General features: G+C 37.7%; 1 protein-coding gene across 1 annotated transcript in view; it reads left to right on the top strand.

Annotated features, from left to right (window-relative positions):
• Positions 1–19,534, top strand: part of LOC133750704 (multidrug resistance-associated protein 1-like) — a 102,122-nt gene that overhangs the window by 35,827 nt on the left and 46,761 nt on the right. Inside the window, exons 7-13 of the mRNA XM_062180355.1 lie at positions 3,573–3,638; positions 6,136–6,273; positions 8,732–8,878; positions 12,509–12,593; positions 12,690–12,756; positions 13,603–13,729; positions 18,680–18,856. Of these exons, the coding sequence (XP_062036339.1) occupies positions 3,573–3,638; positions 6,136–6,273; positions 8,732–8,878; positions 12,509–12,593; positions 12,690–12,756; positions 13,603–13,729; positions 18,680–18,856 (807 nt within the window). The remainder of the gene's footprint in view (positions 1–3,572; positions 3,639–6,135; positions 6,274–8,731; positions 8,879–12,508; positions 12,594–12,689; positions 12,757–13,602; positions 13,730–18,679; positions 18,857–19,534) is intronic.

Genomic DNA, 19,534 nt, shown 5'->3' with positions numbered 1-19,534 from the left:
AATAAATGTGTCTTTAAGAAAAGAGATACACTCAAGTGCTCTTTCAAAATTCATGGAAAATGCATATTATGAACAACTGTGGATAAATTTCAAAACTATTTTTCACCAAAACAAGTTTATCTTTTAATTCTGTTTTCCATATACTTTTTGAAGGACACTTTATAGCACAGTGCCTTGTGGTAATTTGTACATGAAGAAAAGTAGTAGGATGAAGTGACAGAGAACCAAGTTTGCCATTTTACCTAGAGCAGCAGGAAAGGTCTCAGAAGGAAAATGACCTGTCAGTGGGGTAAGGGAATAATCTAAGTGAATGTCTGAATCAAGGATGCATCAAGAGAGGGAACAGAACGTGCACAGCCTGGGGTCAGAGCGTGCTAGATTGTCTGATGGCAGGGGCTCCTGGGCTGCGAGGAGCTAGAACTGACACATGCAGCCAGTGCACAGCAAACGTGTCACAGAATTAGTTCACTATTCTCCCTTCAAGTTCAGTCGCTCATTCATCTTACTGTCAGTAAACCTTGTGATGTCCTACTGTGTGGTAGACACAGGGCACCAGGATGTAGGACAAGGGAAACATCAAGGTTCTCTGTGCTGAAGCAGATTAAAGAAATGTACATGTGTGTATACAGCAGGCCCTCCTTACTCATTAGGGAGTTCCTGGACAAAAGGATGATTCACATCCCAGGCAGAATGAAGTGGATCAGCAGGAGGCTTCATAACACTACCTAGCAAAGCACACAATGGAAACTTTGTGAAGTATTTAGTGATGGAATTTTAATTTCACATTTTAAGACCATGTTTGACCATGGGTACCTGAAAGCACAGAAAGAGAAACCCTAGGATCAGATCAGGAAGGTTGACTCCATATATTCGTTCATACATCCACTTGTGTGTCATGAATAGGAATACATAGATCATCAATCCATTAGTACATCAGTTATTACACAATCCATCAATACATTATCCACACACATGTGTACAATGACTAATACGAAGATGTACATCTAGGAAAACTATTTTTATAAGCATGGAAGTAATCCAGAGATAACACAGCAATCATGGCATTAGATGGAGCGAAGGAAAGTTTATTGCTTTAATTTGTTTACATGCTGAAAATCTGTACTTTATAATTTTATGAAATTTTCAAATAACTTGTGACATCTTTAAAGAGGAGAACTGGAAGATAGAATATAAATATGAACGAAAAGTATTAAACACTAGTGGTTAAAATAGCTGGTTTGTTTGTAATTACAATGAATATCTTTGTTAGGTGTTTTTGTTTTTGTTTTTGTTTTTGTTTTTGTTTTTTGACAGGCAGAATTAGACAGTGAGAGAGAGAGACAGAGAGAAAGGTCTTCCTTCCGTTGGTTCATCCCCCAAATGGCCGCTACGGCTGGAGCACTGCGCCGATCCAAAGCCAGGAGCCAGGTGCTTCCTCCTGGTCTCCCATGCGGGTGCAGGGCCCAAGGACTTGGGCCATCCTCCACTGCACTCCTGGGCCATAGCAGAGAGCTGGCCTGGAAGAGGGGCAACCAGGATAGAATCCGGTGCCCCAACAGGGACTAGAACCCGGTGTGCCAACGCCGCAGGCAGAGGATTAGCCAAGTGAGCCATGGCATCGGCCTATCTTTGTTGGTTTTTAAAAATATATCCTTCATTTTAAATGGTGTCATTTAAACCAATTTATTAGTAATGGAAATACATTATTGGGATGTTGTTCTGTAGTCTTAGAATCTTCAAGGGGACTTCAATATTATATACAAAGACATTAATCAGAATATATGCCTTTAAATGGCAAAAACAATGATATGGGTGTTAACTTGTAAATGTGATCATTAAGATACACACATGCTTATTATTATATATGTAACAAACAGTGGCAGTGTTGGGGGAGGGGATCTTTAATAAGGAGTGCAGAAGCAATGACAGAAATAACATCCTATGATAATTGTTAAACAATTGAATTAGTATACAATAATAAGATAAAATTTATAGAAAGGTATGGAATTTGAAAATGTATATTGTGAAGGGGGCTTTGGGCACAGCAGCTGAGATGCTGCTTAGGACACCCACATCCTACGGTGGAGGACCGAATTCATGTCCTGGCTCTGCTTCTGATTCCAACTTCGCACTGCTGAACCCCCAAGGGGACAACCTGGTCCCTGCCATCCACCAGGGAGAGCAGATTGAGTTTTGGGCACCTGAACTCAGCCCGTCTCAGCCCTAGCTGTTGCCCTTACAGTCGGTGGTGAACTAGTGAGCAGAAGAATGCTCTCCCACTCTTGCTCTCACTCTTGCTCTCTCTCCCAGTCAGATAAATAATAAATGAAAGCACACGTGGTTTTTTTTGTTTTTGTTTTTGTTTTTTTTGACAGGCAGAGTGGACAGTGAGAGAGAGACAGAGAGAAAGGTCTTCCTTTGCCATTGGTTCACCCTCCAATGGCCGCGCTGTGGCCGGCGCACCGCGCTGATCCGATGGCAGGAGCCAGGTGCTTCTCCTGGTCTCCCATGGGGTGCAGAGCCCAAACACTTGGGCCATCCTCCACTGCACTCCCTGGCCACAGCAGAGAGCTGGCCTGGAAGAGGGGCAACCGGGACAGGATCCGTGCCCCGACCGGGACTAGAACCCGGAGTGCCGGCGCCGCAAGGCGGAGGATTAGCCTGTTGAGCCATGGCACCAGCCAGCACACGTTTTAACTATTGAATTTCCAAAGAACAAGAGAAACTTTTAGAGATCTTCATTTTTATCTTACTACATTTTTGTAACAGAAATGCATATGTATATCTTTAGATTATACTATGGAGTTTTGGGAAATTTATCTCAGTAGAATATGGATATTATTTTTACTATCCATTTTTAAGCAACTCATGTCAAATATATTTCCTACTGCTTTTATTGCTCTCATTCTGCTGCCTACTATCTTTTTAAAGATTTATTTATTTGAGAAGTAGAGTTACAGACAGAGAGGGAAAGACAAAGAGAAAGGTCTTCCACCCACTGGTTCACTCCACAAATGGCCACAATGGCCAGAGATGGGCCAATACAAAGCTGAGAGCCAGGAGTTTGTTCAGGGTCTCCCACATGGGTGCAGGGTTAAAATAGCTGGTTTGTTTGTAATTACAATGAATCTTTGTTAGTTTTTTGTTTTGTTTTGTTTTGTTTTGGGGGGGTGGGGGGGGAGGAGCATCTTCTACTGCTTTCCCAGGCCATAGAGAACTAGATTGGAAGAGGAGCAGCCAGGACTAGAACCAGCGTCCATATGGGATGCTGGCACTGCAGGCAGAGGCTTAGCCCACTATGCCACAAGGCTGGCCCCATGCTGCCTACTTTTAAGTTGCCTGTTTATTTCTTCTAACATGACCAAAGAATAACGTTGTCTAAATATTATAATATGCTTTTCTGTACAAGTACCATGTGCTAACTGATTGTGCCACTGGAGCTCCGATTTATAATATGCTTTTCTGAGTTAAATCTTATATAGAGAAAATAAACTATTTAAAAACATCTGTACATTAAGTGAAAATGGTACCAACTTCATAAAATATGGTTTTGTTTTCTTTCCATCAAATAGAAAAGCCAAACGAAGAACAAAGATAAACAGATAAAACTACTCAAAGAAATCTTACATGGAATTAAGGTAATGAAAGAGGGATATGCTTCTGATTTTAGTATTCAGAGTATAGCAATAAGTAACCAAGGAGGCCCACAGTGGTCTTCATACCTCAAAATAACAGACAAGAGATTTTCAAAACGTTATGGCAAATGCATGTTATGAAATAAATGCATAGATTTCAATTATTTCAACAAAATAAACTAATGATTTTATGTCATTTTCCATGAATTTTTTGAAGTCTCCTTATATATATGTATATATGTAAGTGTTGAGAATGGATTTTAGATTTCACATATAAGGGGATTTTTATTACTAAAATATCATTTAAATGCAAAGTCAAATAAAACGCAGGCATTTTCTTTTCGTTTCTTACTCAGCAACCCAACACAAATATTCTAAAAGACAAAAAATGTTGCTCAATTTAAGGAAGTATGTGAAAAAGAGGAGATGATGCAGGCAAGAGTGGCGATGACATTGTCATCAATATAAAACCACAGTTGTACGTGGGAAGTGATGAGATGTTATTGGGATTATTTATGTCAGACAGAAATAAACATATAAATGAGATTCTACAAAACCTACCCCGCAACTTATTTTTGCCCAGGAGAGTCTCCCCATTCATTTCTCTGTACTAAAATGAGTGAAACAGCATGAATTTTTCTATATAATTATATGTATCGCTTAAAATTCTGTTGCACCTAGACTATGCATAATCAGATTTTTCCATGAAGCAAAATTAGCATTGACATTTATATAGGAAATTCCCTGTATATGATGCTTCTATTATTATATACACAAGATATCCCCATTACACACACACACACATTCATGCATACATACATACATACACACTTTAATTCGTGTTAGAATTATCAAATCTCTATGTATTGTGCTGCATAGAAATTTCATAAAAATCTAAATTACTAAAGTGGAATAAATTTTTAGAGTAAAGATACCTAGAAGAAGGACTGGTAGCCACTTATCTTTCAGAAATTAAGTAGGCTCAAGTAGCTCTGAAATTTTGCTCAATTATTTAGTATAGTCGCATATTCCAAAGTGATAGGATCTAAATGCAGCTCTTAGCAGGTTAACTAATAGCCCTTACACCCAAAAAATAAGTATCACGATATCTGTATATAGGGTAGTGTCACAATATGTGTATATGGGTTTTAAATATTGATATTCACAGAAAGAAATTTTGTATTTTGTTAAGACTAGTACACTATAGGTAATGGAATATTTCCTCAAGAACTGAGCATAGTCCAAGACTTCATGTAGGAGCCCCAGCCAAACTAGGCTAGGAAATCTGTCCAAATGGCAATCAATTATAGTTTAAAAGTAGAAGCAGTCAGGAATTCCTGGGATCTGATAACAGGTGCCATAAAGCCCCTCTCTGAAAATACTGTATTAGCTGCCATTTATGGAACATTTTCTATATGGCAAACATTATGCTTATCACTTTCTGTTTGCTGAAATAAATATAAACCCCAAGAAAAAAGATTTCTCATGCTCACTTTACAAATCAGGAGGCAAAGACTTGGAGCATTTAAGTGACATGTCTGTGTTTATGGAGTCAGTGACAGCCAGAGAGGGAGGGTGATTTATGTTTAAAAAAAAAAAAAAAGGGAGCCTCAGATGATTGAGGAGACTGGTAAATCTGATACCCATAGAACATTCTGGCAACAGCTGGTGCTGCAGTATTGAGTCTGAATGCTGTCTGGAGGCAAGATTTCTTTCTAATAGGAGAACCTCTTCGTCTTCTCACAAAGCCTTTGACTGATAGCATGAACTCCACTCGTATTATGAGGGTGATCTGCTTTACTCAGTCTACCACGTCAAATGCTAATCACCTCTGGAAAACAGCTGAGGGACAAATCTAGACTGGTGTTTGACCAAACAAATGGGCACCGTGGCTCAATCAAGTAGATTAAACAAAGAGATTAAACATGAGATTAAACAAAGAGTGCAGTGCGAACACAAGTCTGTCTCACTCTTAGTCTACACAGTGTGCCAGTGCATGATCCTGCTTCCCCACACTTTCTGTGTCTGAAAATAGTGTACAATATCATAACCCCAATCATCATACAGATCACGGCTTGAGAATTTTAATTAGTCATAGAGAAATTGCAGAGCCAGGGAGAAGAGTTTAGCTATGAAGAAATGGGGAGTGGATAGAGGTGAGAGTTGGGCAGGCCAGAGAGTGACAGGATTAGCCAGACAGAGGCTGCCATGGAGCATCTGCCTAGAGCTGGGATGTTGCCAAAGTGTGGCTCAGAAATAGTTTGTTGATGAGTAAGAGACATGAGGCTGGAGGATAGTGTTTCCCCACCTAAAAAAAAATCCATAATTTACAGAAACATTTTGATTCATCCAGAAGTAGGAGCAATTTACTTTTCTGTATGAGTATACTGTTTTGTTATCTTCATAACTGTGTGTGTGTGTGTGTGTGTCTGGCATATCTTGTATGGATACATTTTTTTTCTTCTGTGATGTTGTCAGTCATTGCCTAACTCCTTTACAGATTCTGAAACTTTATGCGTGGGAACCTGCCTATAAAGATAAGATTATCAAAATTAGAGACCAGGAATTGGAGTTTCAAAAATCATCTAGGTATCTTGCTGTATTTTCTATGCTGACATTAACTTGTGTTCCATTCTTGGTGAGTCTATATAAAACTTTCTATTTTCATTTTAAATTTTAATGTGCAGATTGATTTCAAAATTACCTAGAATTAATTTGAATATGCTAAGAACCTTCTATACCTAAATTAAAATTTTCAAGAAATGCAGTCATTAATTTATGTAGATTAGAGAACCAAATTTTTAGACCATGGGAAAATATCATGAGTGCTCTCACTGGTCTGCAGTTTTCATTAGTGGGATTTTATGTATTGAAAAATTTCTCACAGATTGAGCATATGCCTTCCTAACTCTTAAAAATATTACCTATATTTCAGAGCTTCATTCTAGCTCTAAAGTTTGATTTGTAAGGCTAATCCCTTTTAAGATGAACACAAAGACACATTATACAGAGCTGGGAAGAGGAGTAACATCTATTGAGTGTTTTTACTGTGTACCAGACAAGTTATATACATTACTCTAGTTCATTAACACAATAATAAGGCATCCATTTCCTCATTACAAAAGAGAAATGTCATTTCACAGCAGTTGGAAACACCCTGAGCATCCATTTTTTTTTAAGATGTATTTATTGGAAAGTCAGAGTTACACAGAGAGAGGAGAGGCAGAAAAAGAGAGAGAGAGAGAGAGAGAGGTCCATTGGATGGTTCACTCCCCAATTGGCCCCAAGAGCTGGAGCTGCGCCGATCCAAAGCCAGGAGCCAGGAGCTTCTTCTGAGTCTCTCACGCGGGTGCAGAGGTCCAAGGACTTGGGCCATCCTCCACTGCTTTCCCAGGCCAAGCAGAGAGCTGGGCCGGCGCCCATATGGAATGCCGGCACTTCAGGCCAGGTGTTAACTCACTGTGCCACAATGCCAGCCCCTGGCCCATCAGTTTTAATCAAAATCACCACTCCAATGGCAAGAGGAGTAATGGGAAGTTCTAAATGTCACCCTTGTTGACTATTTAAAATATTTTTATTTGAGGCAACACATAACTATTATGGATATGGAAGCAATGTTACATTTGAAATACTTTGGTAAAAATGACCAAGAAGCATTTGCTTCAGCTGATACTATGTACATGATGTGTTCCTTTGTATAAAGGAACATTTTTGCCTTTTCCAAACGAAACCTGTAAGAGCAAATAGAAATCTTGTAAGCCATGATTTATTCACATCTTAAGAAAAGCATGATAATTTATTTAAGTTAGAATATATAGGCCGGCGCCATGGCTCAATAGGCTAATCCTCCGCCTTGCGGCGCCGGCACTCCGGGTTCTAGTCCTGGTCCGGGCACCGGATTCTGTCCCGGTTGCCCCTCTTCCAGGCCAGCTCTCTGCTGTGGCCCGGGAGTGCAGTGGAGGATGGCCCAGGTGCTTGGGCCCTGGACCCCATGGGAGACCAGGAGAAGCACCTGGCTCCTGCCCTCGGATCAGCGTGGTGCACCGGCCGCGGTAGCCATTGGAGGGTGAACCAATGGCAAAGGAAGACCTTTCTCTCTGTCTCTCTCTCTCACTGTCCACTCTGTCAAAAAAAAAAAAAAAAAAAAAAAAAGAATATATAGCCGGCGCCACGGCTCAATAGGCTAATCCTCTACCTTGCGGCGCCGGCACACCAGGTTCTAGTCCCAGTTGCCCCTTTTCCAGGCCAGCTCTCTGCTGTGGCCCAGGAGTGCAGTGGAGGATGGCCCAGGTCCTTGGGCCCTGCACCCCATGGGAGACCAGGAGAAGCACCTGGCTCCTGCTTTCGGATCAGCGTGGTACACCAGCCGCGGCGGCCATTGGAGGGTGAACCAATGGCAAAGGAAGACCTTTCTCTCTGTCTCTATCACTATATACTCTGCCTATCAAAAAAAAAAAAAAAAGAATATATACACAAACAATTGAAAATGTGTTTACATAAAACCCTCCATTTTAGAGAAAATATAAAATGGTGTATATATATATATATATATATATATATATATTTAACAGTTTTAGGGTGTTTTTTTTTCCATTTTATTTGAGTGGAAGAGAGAGAGAAAAACAGAGATCATCTATCCTCCGATCCACTCCCTAAATGCCCAAAGCCAGGAGCCTGGAACTCAGTGTTGGTCTTCCATGTGGGCAACAGGGATCTGACTACTTGAGACGTGGTATGCATTACCAGGAAGCTGGATGTCAACAGGTGCATCCAAGCCTCCAACCAGGTGCTCCAATATGGGGTGTGGGCACCAAAATAGCACTTAACCACTGCATCAAATTCCCACACATGGTATATATTTTAAATGCTAACAAAAATTCTAGTAAAAGAAGGACATGTCTTATAGAGCTAGGTCATGTGGTCTTGGGGGTATAATTGTCTAAGATTCATGAATTTATGATCTATGCTAAACCTATATTTTATTTTCCTCAGCAGTAGTATTAAACTTCAATAAACAGAAAATTGTTTTTCTAATTTTTGTGACTAACTCAATGTTATTAGTAACAAACATATGGAAAAAAATATGTATTTTTTAGGTGTCTCTGGCTACCTTTGGCATCTATTTCTTACTGGATGAAGAAAATATTTTAACAGCCACTAAAGTGTTCACATCTATATCGTTGTTTAATATTTTGAGGATTCCTCTGTTTGATTTACCAGTAATAATCTCAGCTGTGGTCCAGGTAAATTCAGAGTACCATTAAACTAAGAATGATTCCTCTACTGAAATCTACACTTTTAAGATATTTTCTTTAAATGTTTATTATGCTTTCTGTGGGGTTTAGTATATTTTAATACACATGTAATGTTACAAAATCTAGTGATCAAAGCAGTGTTACCATATCCATATCCTTAAGTATTTTTTTTAAAATTTTGATTAACATAAAGTAATTGTGTCTTTTCTCTTTACCTTATTTCACTTTTGCTGTTATTTAAATGTCACATTCAAAATTAGTCTCCCTGAATTAATGAGTCACCGGGAACATTATGTAATGGAAAGAATCATGTCTTCCTTCCTTACGCTTTTCTCCCAGGAGAGGCTTCTCTCTCTCTCTCTCTCTCTCCCCCTCCCCCCTACCCAGGCCACTGAGGCCCTGTTTCTCTGCTTCCCTCCCCCATCCTTCTCCCTTCCTGGCCACTGTGTTCTTGAACTATGCTCATATGTGTGTGTGTGTGTTTCTCACCTTTTAAAAAATAAAATTTATCACTTTGTGCACCATAAAACAAACAGAAAAGCTGGTGTTAGCCACTCTGCCATCCGAAGCTTCATTTTCTGTTTTCAGCTGAAAAGTTCTAACTAGGTGCTCTGTGGGGAACTGGATCTGAGTTTTTCCCAGCGTTCAGAGCATTCCATCTGTATTCAATGAAGGAGCAGGGGGAAAAGAGTGCTGATAGTACCAGTCTGCCAACACACCACCAGCCTGGTTCAGCCTGCCTTTAGTTATCATCTCCAACCCCTGAGTCTATTTAGATACTACAATGAGTAGAAGACTGCCAAAAACACAGGGAATCCACAAAAGTGAGTCCCTTGACTGTTATACTCTAAGACTTAGTTAACATTTTGAATGCCAGGTGAGCCTTGTCGGAATATCTTCCATTTGAATCCCTTTCTGCAGGTCTGTGTTCATAAAAAAGTGACTCTATGCTTATTGGTGCCAACCCTTTGATCGCAGAACTTGGCCTTTAAATTATTTTGTTGTTATTTGAATAAGACATAACAATCGAACGGGAAATACCAAGTAAGGCATGTCTGTAACACCCTAGCTTTTTCATATTATGTTACATATAACAACCAACAGAGGGCATCGACGTACTATCGATGTGATACTTTTGACATCTGTTTTCACAGCAGTTTCCTTAAAGAAAATGTCAACTGTTGAGTAATAGTTTTGTTTTGCTTTCAAAATTAGAATCCGGCTAAAGGTATGGTATTCTGAAGTATTCTTTAATTCCTAGCAATAGTCTGCCACCTTCACTTGACAAATGAGGAGATCAGTTGTCTGAAGGGCAATAAAATATAAAATAAATAGAAAAGATAGAAAAAAATAGAAAAGAGGAAAAAAAAAAACAACCATATGTCCTAATATGACAGACACTTAGTGAACATAACTACAGCCCTATCACATCTACCTGTTAACACACAAGTCTTCTAGCAGAATGTAAATAAATTGTACTTGAGATTTCATTGAAGTCACTTCCAGGGGAGAAAATGTTATTTTATTTATGCTAACAGTAGCTAAATATTCTATAGATTTTTTATTGTAACTGAATATTTATTATCACTAAAGCTAAAGTGCAGTTTGGTTTATTATCAGAAACAGATTTCATTCAACAGTCTTGAAGTTGTCCTTAAAACTTTATCTTATTAAGCCCAATGAAATATCACTTTGTATCTATTAATTAGGATGTCTATTATCAAGCACATCAGAAGATACAAGTGTTGGAAAAGAGGTGAAGAAGATGGAGGTTTTGTTTGCTATTGTTGGGAAGGTTAACTGGCACACCATTATGGAAAACAATATGTAGTTCCCTCAAGAGATCAAAAATAGAGCTAACATATGACCCAACAGTTCTACATCTGGGTATATATATAAAGGAAACAAAATCAGTATCTTGAAAAGATATCTCTGCCATGTTCTTTACAGCTTTATTCACAGTTGCAAAGATATAAATATAACCTAAGTGTCCAATGACAAATGGATAGGTACAGAAAATGTTTATTGTGTATAAGTATATGTGTAAAAATGAAATGTCTAATACATATATAATGTATATGTATATGTATGTATGTATACGTGTGTATCTATCTTATAGCTATTGTGCGTGTAGATACACACACACACACAGAGGAATATTTTCCAATCTTAAAGGATATCCAGGGCCGGCACTGTGGTGCAGTGGGTTAACATCGTGGCCTGAAGCACTGGCATCCCATATGGACACCGGTTCTAATCCCAGCTGCTCCTCTTCTAATCCAGCTCTCTGCTATGGCCTGGGATAGCAGTAGAAGATGGCCCAAGTCCTTGGGCCCCTGCACCCATGTGGGAGATCCAGAAGAAGCTCCTGGCTCCCGGTTTTGGATCGGCGCAACTCTGGCCATTGCGGCCATCTGAGGAGTGAACCAGCAGATGGAAGACCTCTCTCTCTCTGTCTCTACCTCTCTCTGTAACTCTGTCTTTCATATAAATAAAATAAATCTTTAAAAAAAATAAAGAATATCCTACCATTTGTGAATACATGGTACTACATTTTGCTCAGCGAAATAAACCAGACACCAAAAGACAGCTAGTGTGTGATCTCACATATAGAATTGGAAAAGTTTGAATTCAAAGAAGCAGTGAGTAGCAGTGGTTGTTAGGGGTGGAAAAAATGGAAAGATATTTGTGGAAGGTCATAAATTTTTCAGTTATAAAATGAATAAGTTCTGGAAACTGAATGTCCAACATGGTGACACTGCTTAATAATAAGATATCCTCTACTTTACATTTGCTAAGAGAATACATGTTAAATATTCTCACCACCCATAGAAAAGAAATAAAGATAAGCATGTGAGGTGATACATATTTAATTAGCCTGATTTCTATGTCATTAAAAATGTGAATGTGTATCAAAACATCACACTGTATACCTTACACACAATTTTTATTTATTTATCAATTACCCTCAGAAAAGCTGGGGGAAAGTTAATCTCTATCTTTATTTGTTAATAAGTATTATGGATTTTCTGCAATAATAAGGAAACTATTTCTTCTCATGCCTTTTTTTCTTTAAAGATTTATTTATTTTATTTGAAAGTCAGAGTTATAGAGAGGCAGAGGCAGAGAGAGAGAAAAAAAGGTCTTCCATCCACTGGTTTTCTCCCTAAATGGCTACAATGGCTGGAGCTGGACTGATCCAAAGCCAGGAGCCAGGAGCTTCTTCCACATCTCCCAAACGGGTGCAGGGCTCAAGCTCTTGGGTCATCTTCTACTGCTTTCCATAGTAGAGAGCTGGATTGGAAGAGGAGCAGCCGGGACTAGAACCAGAGCCCATTTGGGATGCCGGTTCTGTAGACAGTGGCTTTTACCCACTATGCCACAGCGCTGGCCCCCTCATGCCTTTTTAAATAGATGATATCTATTTTGACACTTGAACCATGAAACCCCCTTTCATTTTAAGGAAGAAGGCACCTACAGCATTAAAACAATCCAAGCCATGCTTGCAATATTTACATGGACATCTTCAGTTTGCATCAGGCTGCAAATCACAGGAAAATCTTTGTGGTTAAAGCTCCATTTGAACCTCAAATAAATTCCATATGCTTTTTTTGATAGACAAGGATATCACTGGGCCGTTTGGAAGACTTTCTCAACTCTGAGGAGATTCTTCCTCAGAATATTGAAACAAACTATGCAGGAGGTCAGCATTTTCTCTTCACAGTCAATATTTATTTGACTCCTGGGTTGAAGGAAATTGGTCCTAAAAATGCATCATTGTCCTTTTTTTTCTTCATAGATTATGCTGTTGGATTCACAAATGCTTCTTTTTCCTGGGATAAAGCAGGGATTCCAGTACTAAAAGAGTAAGTGATGTTTTGCAGAAACTATGTTTAAAATATTTAATATTGTGTTCCATGATATTCACGGATTTTGTTTCTTAGAGTATAAGAAGATGAGTTTACAGAAATTAATATGACTTTTTTTAAAATCTTTCATTGTGCCTTTCTTTTTCATGGGAATGTTACCATCCATTGTTCTATTTGTTTCTCCACCTGCAACATTTGATTGCTCATGTCTGATTTGCATTTTAAAAAGCTAGATTTTTATAGAAGAAGGTAAAACGTGACAATTTCTGGGATGATGCTCAGTGCTGTATACAACGTCTTATTTAAGAACGGACAGCATTAGCAAGTATAACCAGGGCAGGCATTTGTCCTATCTGTTATGATATCTTTAGGGACTCCTGCATCTCATATTAGAGTGCCTGGGTATGAGTCCTGGCTCAGCTCCTTATTCCAGCTTCCTACTAATGTGTGCCCTGGGAGGCAGCAAGTTTTGCTCTCTTTCTATCTCTCAATGGAGTGAACATTTAGCCCAGTAGTTCAAATATCCATGTTCCACATTGGAGTACCTTGGATTAAATTCCAGGCTCCAGCTCCTGCCCAGCTTCCTGGTAACACATGCCCTGGAAGGCAGCAGTGAGAGTTCAGTTAATTGGGTTTCTACCACATGGGAGACCTGGATTGTATTCCAGCTCCTAATTTAAGCCCTAGCCAATGTTGGCACTTGAGGGAGTGAACCAGTGGCTGGGAGCTGTTTCTCTCTCTCTCTCTCTCTCTCTCTCTCTCTCTTTCTCTCTCTTTCTTTCTGAAATAAAAATTCTTTAAAGCATAGCAGAAAGTCATCTTTCTCTTTTTCTTGTCTTTCAGCTTGAACATAAAGATTCCAGAGGGAGCTTTAGTGGCTGTGGTTGGGCAAGTTGGCTCTGGAAAGTCATCTGTGCTGTCGGCCATTCTAGGGGAAATGGAGAAGCTCACAGGAGTAGTCCAAAGAAAGGTAATGCCAGTGATTCTTTCATCATCTCCTAATCTAAGAGGCGTTAGCCAGCTTGTCGGTGTCAACAACAATCTATCAAATTGAGTTGATGCAAATATTTAATGGGCACTTCTAGTTTATAACAAACATCTCCATTTCCATAGCAATTTAATAGCTATGCATGGATCAGTAACAATTCTGTCCTCCACATACTTCAGCAGATCATTTATGAATGCTTATAGTAATTGTTTGATCATCTTAACTGAATTGCAAACAATTGGAAATAAATGTTTGTGATTTATGTTACTCTGTGGTTAGATTTTCAGTTATTATTCACTACAAGATTTCCTAAGTAATTATGGCCGTTTCATTGCTATTATGCCTCGTAGCTGCTCATGGGTAGAATATTTGCCATAAAAAACCTTCCAAAAATAATAATATTAATAAAGTACATCTAAAATTTAGGCATTAGTCTATGGGGACACCCACTCTCAGCCATTTGTTCTATTAGTAAAGGTCATTAATAAGAAAAATTGAATAAGTTCTTGAGCAGTTCTTTCTCCTTTAAAACAGTAGTCTATCCAGTCCGTTTTTGCTGAAACCTAACTAACTTAAGTAAAATAGAAACCCAGTCCTTCCTTCTCACTTCTCACAAGATGGAGAAACTTCTTATATCTGAGAATAGTTTTATTCACATTCTCCTTTTTAAATTTTTTGGAAAAAAATAATTTTAAACCTTCTTTTATACTTCTTCATAGTGTATCTTTCCTCCTATCCTTATAACTTTTATGATTCCAGAAATGTCATGATTAATTTTTATTATTACTTTTTTCTCTGAGTACTCTTATCTAATATAGACTTTTTCTGATAATCTTACACTTGTTTTTTTAACATCACATGTGCTATATTGTGGCCCTATGTTCTTTATGATGATTGCAAACCACCATTTTTCTGTAGGCCAACACAATCATCATTTTTCCTAGTCTAGTGAGTATCATTTACAAAATATTATAAAATGTTACTTTCTTTTACTGTTTAAACTACTTTTACCATGTAATTACCGAACACATACTATTCACCTAGTACTTAGTACCAAGCAAGCAAATATGTATAAGATAATGCCCCTCTTTTTTCATAGTTCATAGTCTAGCAAGGGAAATATCAAAGGCACTTAGGATAAATGTTTAAATTGATAAATAAAAAGGAAACAAAACATTAAAAAGCAATTTTGCTTTCAAGAATTAAAAAAGTAATCAGAGATGAACTAGTCTTTTTTAATCTTGAACATGATTAGAAATTGATAAAAATCATGTAAATTCTAGGTTCCACCTAATACAGTGATAATGACAGTGAGTTGAAAAGTCTGGGGTGGGGACTGAATGAGATTGAATGTCAAAACTTAGCCTAGTTCCTGGCAGACACCTGAAGCTCCCTATGAATATTCATAGTTATCATTATCATCTTTGTGATGATTGAGGCTCTCATGGTAAGACTTAAAGATTATTTCTTGTATCTTTGAGTGTCTATAATTAAGAAAGTGCTGATGGTGGCAAAAGAAATTAGCACAATGCCATTGGTAATGGTAAAGCAGAGAACTCTGTTTATCTTAAATTACAGGTATCCATGTCAGAAGATACTATCTGTCCCTAGAACTGGTCACTTTGGCTTTCAGGGAGACTTTGATTTGGGTCAATGGCAGGATTGGAAGTATTGCACTCTAAATTATTACCCCAGACATTTCTATGCTGATTTTATAAGTAAAATCCTTATTATCTTGATTATATCTAATTAAGTGATATGATTATTATAATAGTTTGACCAACAACGTTTAGAGCTTAAAAATGTTTTTGTGTACATCTTTCTACTTTTTCAGTGTTTACTTGATCACTTTTTGGAGACATATTTTAACCACAATTTTTAAATTCTAAGATTGCCCTTTGCCTCTGAACTTTCCCTTTTCTTTACTACTTTTCTTTACTATCAGAATTTCCCACCAGATACCATTCATGCAGAATGTTCGATATTAAATGTTCTTTGATGGAACAGCAGCGATTGGGAGACTACTTTTCAATTAGCACCTTTTTTATTTTAAAATATTAAGAAAGAAATTTATTTCTCCCTGACTCCCTCATTTTCATTTATCTTTAGAGATAATCACTCTTCAGAATGAGGCAATCATCATTCTCATACATTATTCATCACATTTTGTCCTAAAATATGGATAACTGTTTATGTGCCACATAAATATAAAAATAAAAAAACACATACTGTAAAGAATAAATAGGATTCTCTATATGCATATATATGTTATATAAAGTAAATGACAAAGAAATACATAAATTAAAAAAATCAATATGATGGAATTGAACTCAAGTGGTCCAATACTTTGATCATACCAATAATAGTAAATGAGCTCAGCTTACTGATTAAAATAATTTTGGATGTCTATGTGCACAAATAATATATGTTTATACAAACACACAAATGGACACTCAAAGCTTAATCAACAAGTTAATTATAGGAACACCTACTGTGTTTATGTGTTGTAATGAAACATTCAAAATAATATTTTGTTTAGGGAAAGCTCTCACACCTTTTTTAAATGAATTAACTTAGATACTATAATTTTAATGAGCTAATATTTGAAAATCTAAATTAATTATGAAAACCCTATGATTCTTAGATATTTCCCTTTGTATTCTCCATTCCATTAATAAATTTTCCCCTTAAAAACATACTGAAAGAGAACTATATGTTAATCAAGTTCAACAGTCTGGGGATTTAATTTGCACACATTTCCTGCTGTTGAAAATTGTCATTCTTTTTCTGCAATGTTTTATTTTAAGCTCTGTCAGTCATATTTTGATAGAGTTGTATTCCACTTTACTTTTTCAAAAATAATGAAAGTTTATTAATAAGACAAAGTGCTTATGAACAACAATGATTAATTTTAATGGGGGCAATGACTCAGTATATATCATGATTCTTAATGATTCATAAAATAGCAAGTCCATGATTTGTTTCTCAATAAATTTATATTGGTATCTGCCTTTAATAACAGAGTTGAAAAAGATGTCTCCTTGAAGAAGTGCATACTTGCCTGAGTTTGCTAAATCATATTCAGTTCCACTGAATTTTACTATACAAGTCTTACTTTTCCTGTAGCTTTTGTTTTTTTCTTTTTAAAAATTTTTAAATTTTAATTTTTAATTAGTTTTTAATTAGATTTGTAGATACTATACTAAGAACATAATGATATTCTCTTGCTCCTTTCCTTTGTAGTTACACTATTAAGTATGAAATAAACATTTTCTTTGTGAAAGGCAAATAATAATTAAAATAATAATAAAGGAAAAAAATCTACATCTCCTTGATAATAATCACCTGTTTTTCAGCTCTTGTAATAATATCGGTATAAGGCTATACATCTCAATATAGTATTAAGTTTCTATTGTATGTTATATGCCATTTTTCATATTCTTCCATCTTTTTTCATGTATTCTTTTACTCTAACTTGCTTAATATGTAGCAGGTATTCAAAATGACTTTCACCTGTGGGCTGAATTAATATGCTGTTCTATTCAAAGGCTGTATTATTCACTCCACATTGAGATTCAAGAGCAATTACGCGTGTGTGCAGGATCAGGTCAGATTAAAAGTATATTGTTTTTTATCAAAAGCCATTCAGTGTCTTACATGCTCAGCAAAGAAGAATTAAATGTTAGCCTTTGATCTTTAATGTAGCTGGAGGAAATCAAAAGGCTAATAGTTACAAACACGTCTACTTCAGAAAGTATTTTAAATGACTGGTATTGTTAGGGAGTGGGCCGTAGTCAAAACACTCCAAAATCATGTTCAACTAGAGTCCACGAGGGAAACTGAAAGGTAGGCCTCCAGTTCAAATATTTTAAGTTCTTTTCAAGAAAGGTAGGGTTAATTATGAGACTGCTTTATGTAGCAGTTGTCACATCCTTATCATCTCCACTCAGAAGGTTGCCAAAAAATGAATTTAGGAAAAGGGGTCAATGTCAATAACAAGACATGGGTATGCACTGCCCAGATTCCCCTTCGGAGAGAAACGTGCCTTCCAGCTACCGGAGTTCTTGTAGCAAATCATTTCCTTCTGTATTGGTCTTGACTGAAGGAAAGTCCCACTATCCCAGCCTAGGGGTGAGCCTCATCGGTAGCTCTCTGGAGGGTTGGCCAAAGCGTGGTCAGGTCTCCATTGCAGTGTGACTTCAATACCCAATTTCTCTTCCTTTTGTCCTTTTACAGTGGTCGATCCCGAAGATGAAATACGCACTCCCAAGTCTGTCTCAGTGATAAGAACGAACTGTGTTCTCCCTAAATTCGTGTACTGAAGTCCTCACTCCCAGTACCTCAGACTGGAGCTGCGTTTTTGAGATGCTATATTTATTTAAAGAGTTAGTTAAGTTAAACAAGCTCAGCTAACCCAGTAGGACCTTTGTCGCTGTGGGAGGAAGCTGTCAGGGCACAGGTGCACACACAGAGGGAGGATGCCATAAGATGCACAGCAGGAAAGCAGTCATTAACACACCAGAGAGCCGCCCAAGAAACCAGCCCGGTTGACACCTCCATCCCAGAGGCCTAGCCTCTAGAACCCTGAGAAAATACATTCTTGGTACCTAGGTACTGCAGCCCCAACAAACTAATACACTTAGTTTCTGCTTCCAGAAAAAGCCAACCGGGCACAGACAACTTTGATAGAACCTACAGTGAAAAGAAAGAACCACAAAGTAGTCTTTGGAAGGGAACTGTCATGAACATATTTGATATTAGGACATTATGATCTATATATTTACACTGAAGAAATAAACTGCGCTATTTTTTAAATGACATTTTGAAACAAGAAGGCAAAAACCATGGACTGTGTTTATTCCCTTAAATTGGTGCAGAAAACTTCTCGTTTTCCCATGTTAAGAATATTCCTTCCTTTCTTTCTTTTTTTAGGGCTCTGTGGCTTATGTTTCCCAGCAGGCCTGGATTCAGAATTGCACTTTGCAAGAAAACATTCTCTTTGGCTCCACCATGCAGAAGCAGTTTTACGAGCAAATTTTGGAAGCCTGTGCTCTCGTTCCTGATTTGGAGCAGTTACCAAATGGAGATCAAACTGAGATTGGAGAAAGAGTTAGTAAAATATATTTTATCATACGCAGAAATGAATTCCACTCAGCTGTGCTAATAAAAGATACCCTTTTTACTGAGGACTTGAAGAGCTCTACAAGTATAAACTTAAGAAATCATTATAGTATTCCCGTGGACAAGATGGCAGTATTACCAACAGCTAATTATTTAATTTGACTGGAAAGTAGGTTCAAAACCAGTAGGAAATTCTGTTGTTTGTGTCCACATAGGGGAATAAAATCTTCCTAATTAGATCAGCAACACTTCGGTTTCATTTGCTGGCACAATGCTGTCCACTTTCTAATGAGTGAATAATGATTCTGTTTTTTTTCCTGCATCTCTTGTGCACAAAGTCCAGGCTACAATGAGAACGAATCTTTTTCCAGTGGTGGCATCAGGTCTGGGTTCTGTGGAGGCCCTGAGACAGCGCTGTTAGGAATATGCCTACTTCAGCTTGCTGCCTTCCTGCTGAAGAGGGCCTTGTTTACCACTCACTCCTGGGTCCTGCTTTATCTTCATTGTGATAATATTCTGCCATTACTCTGTTCCATGTTTTGCAGTGAAAAAAAAAAAAAAAAAGACAGATGAGATCATGACCCAGAGTGTGAACCCAGAGAGATTATCCCCAGCCCCTGATAGAAATCCTCATTAAAATTAAATGTGAATACAAAAGAATCTTCA

Source organism: Lepus europaeus, chromosome 2 (genome assembly GCF_033115175.1).
Source record: "Lepus europaeus isolate LE1 chromosome 2, mLepTim1.pri, whole genome shotgun sequence".
NCBI classification, from domain to species: Eukaryota; Metazoa; Chordata; class Mammalia; order Lagomorpha; family Leporidae; genus Lepus; species Lepus europaeus.
This window is presented reverse-complemented; position numbering and strand designations above follow the sequence as displayed.